The sequence below is a fragment of the Acanthisitta chloris genome, unplaced genomic scaffold, assembly GCF_000695815.1.
Source record: "Acanthisitta chloris isolate BGI_N310 unplaced genomic scaffold, ASM69581v1 scaffold1901, whole genome shotgun sequence".
Classification (NCBI taxonomy): Eukaryota; Metazoa; Chordata; class Aves; order Passeriformes; family Acanthisittidae; genus Acanthisitta; species Acanthisitta chloris.
The window spans coordinates 1-1,488 of NW_008654139.1; the positions used below are offsets into that span (position 1 = coordinate 1).

Here is a 1,488-nt window from a genome sequence, read left to right on the forward strand (position 1 = left end):
ATATCAACATTGTCTCTTTATTCAGTGTCCTCCCCCCTCCCACGGGTGTCCCCCTACCCCCATGGGTGTCCCCCCACCCCCGTGGTGCTGTGGTCACTTGCGGAGCAGGTAGAAGGCAGTGGCCCCAGCAGAAGGGGCCAGGGCCAGTGCCTGCCCCGAGCCTGGGGCTGTGCTGAGGAACATCCCTGGGAACGCCGCGGCCTCGAAGGTGTGTGTGGTGCCCCCAAAAGTCTTGTAGAAGGTGTAGGGAGTGGCCTCATCTCTACCACGGGAGAACAGGTCCAGCAGCTCCACGTCCTGCAGGGAGCACAGAGCTGGGACATCACCCTGGGGTGGTATCCCCTCAAGGAATTCCCATCTCCAGGTGACCCCATCTCCAGGTGATCCCATCTCCATGTGATCCCATCTCCATGTGATCCCATCTCCATGTGATCCCATCTTCAGGTGACACCACCTCAAGGAATTCCCACATCCAGGTGACCCCACCTCCAGGTAACCCCCATCTCAAGATGACACCACCTCAAGGAATTTCCACCTCCAGGTGACCCCATCTCCAGGTAACCCCCATCTCCAGATGACACCACCTCAAGGAATTCCCACCTCCAGGTGACCCCACTTCAAGGTAACACCACCCTGGGAAACCCCAACCTCCAGGTGACACCACTTCAAGGTGGCACCATTTTGGGATGCCACCCTTTTAGGATGTCCCCACTTTGGATTGCCCCATCTTTGGATGTCCATCACCACCACCTTGGGTCATCCACCTTGAGCTGACCCACCTTTAGGTCCCCACCACCTCAGAGTGCCCTCTGAATTGTCCACCTTGAGTTGACCCAACTTGGGTTATCTCATCTATGGATTCCCCACTCCAGAGTGCCCACACCTTGAGTTGCCCACCTTGGGTTGACCCACCCCGGGGTGTCCCCACCTTGGTTGCCCCCCAGGTGCCCTCCAGGTGCCCCCACTCACCTCCAGCTGCAGCCTGGGCTCGGGGCCGGTGCCGCAGGACAGTGCCCGAGAGCCCCCACGGATGCCCACGATGAGGGGACAGCGCTGGCGCTCCAGGTGCCGGTTGGGCACCACACTGATGGGCTCTGTGGGACACAGGGGTGGGTGAGAGCCCCATGGGTGGCTGTCACCCCCTCCCACCCCCTCAGGGACACCAACCTTCCTGGGCAGCGTTGGCACCCTGCAGGCTGGTGGCCACCAACTGCCCATCAATCAGGCACAGCCCCTTCTGCTCTGTGTCCCTCATCACGTAGTGGTAAGGCTGACGTGAGGCAGTTGTTCCTGAGGCTATTGTCATATCTCCTGGGGACATGGAGATGTGGGGACATAGGTGTGGAGGGATGTGGGGATGGAGGGACATCACAAGGATGTGGGATGTAGGGATGGGGGACACGGGGAAACAACAGGGAGAGGAGACTTGGGGGTGATGAGGGACATGAGGACATTGGGACAACAGGGATGGGGCACGTGGGGGTGATG

At 60.1% G+C, this 1,488-nt stretch overlaps 1 protein-coding gene across 1 annotated transcript; it reads right to left on the bottom strand.

Annotated features, from left to right (window-relative positions):
- Nucleotides 1-93: 93 nt before the first annotated feature.
- LOC103810454 (interleukin-36 receptor antagonist protein-like) lies at nt 94-1,306 on the bottom strand. The gene is made up of 3 exons (XM_009083350.1): nt 1,168-1,306; nt 970-1,094; nt 94-297 (listed from the first exon to the last, which is right to left on the bottom strand). The coding sequence occupies exons 1-3, from the start codon at nt 1,304-1,306 to the stop codon at nt 94-96; spliced, it is 468 nt and encodes a 155-aa protein (XP_009081598.1).
- Between the last annotated feature and the right edge of the window lie 182 nt (nt 1,307-1,488).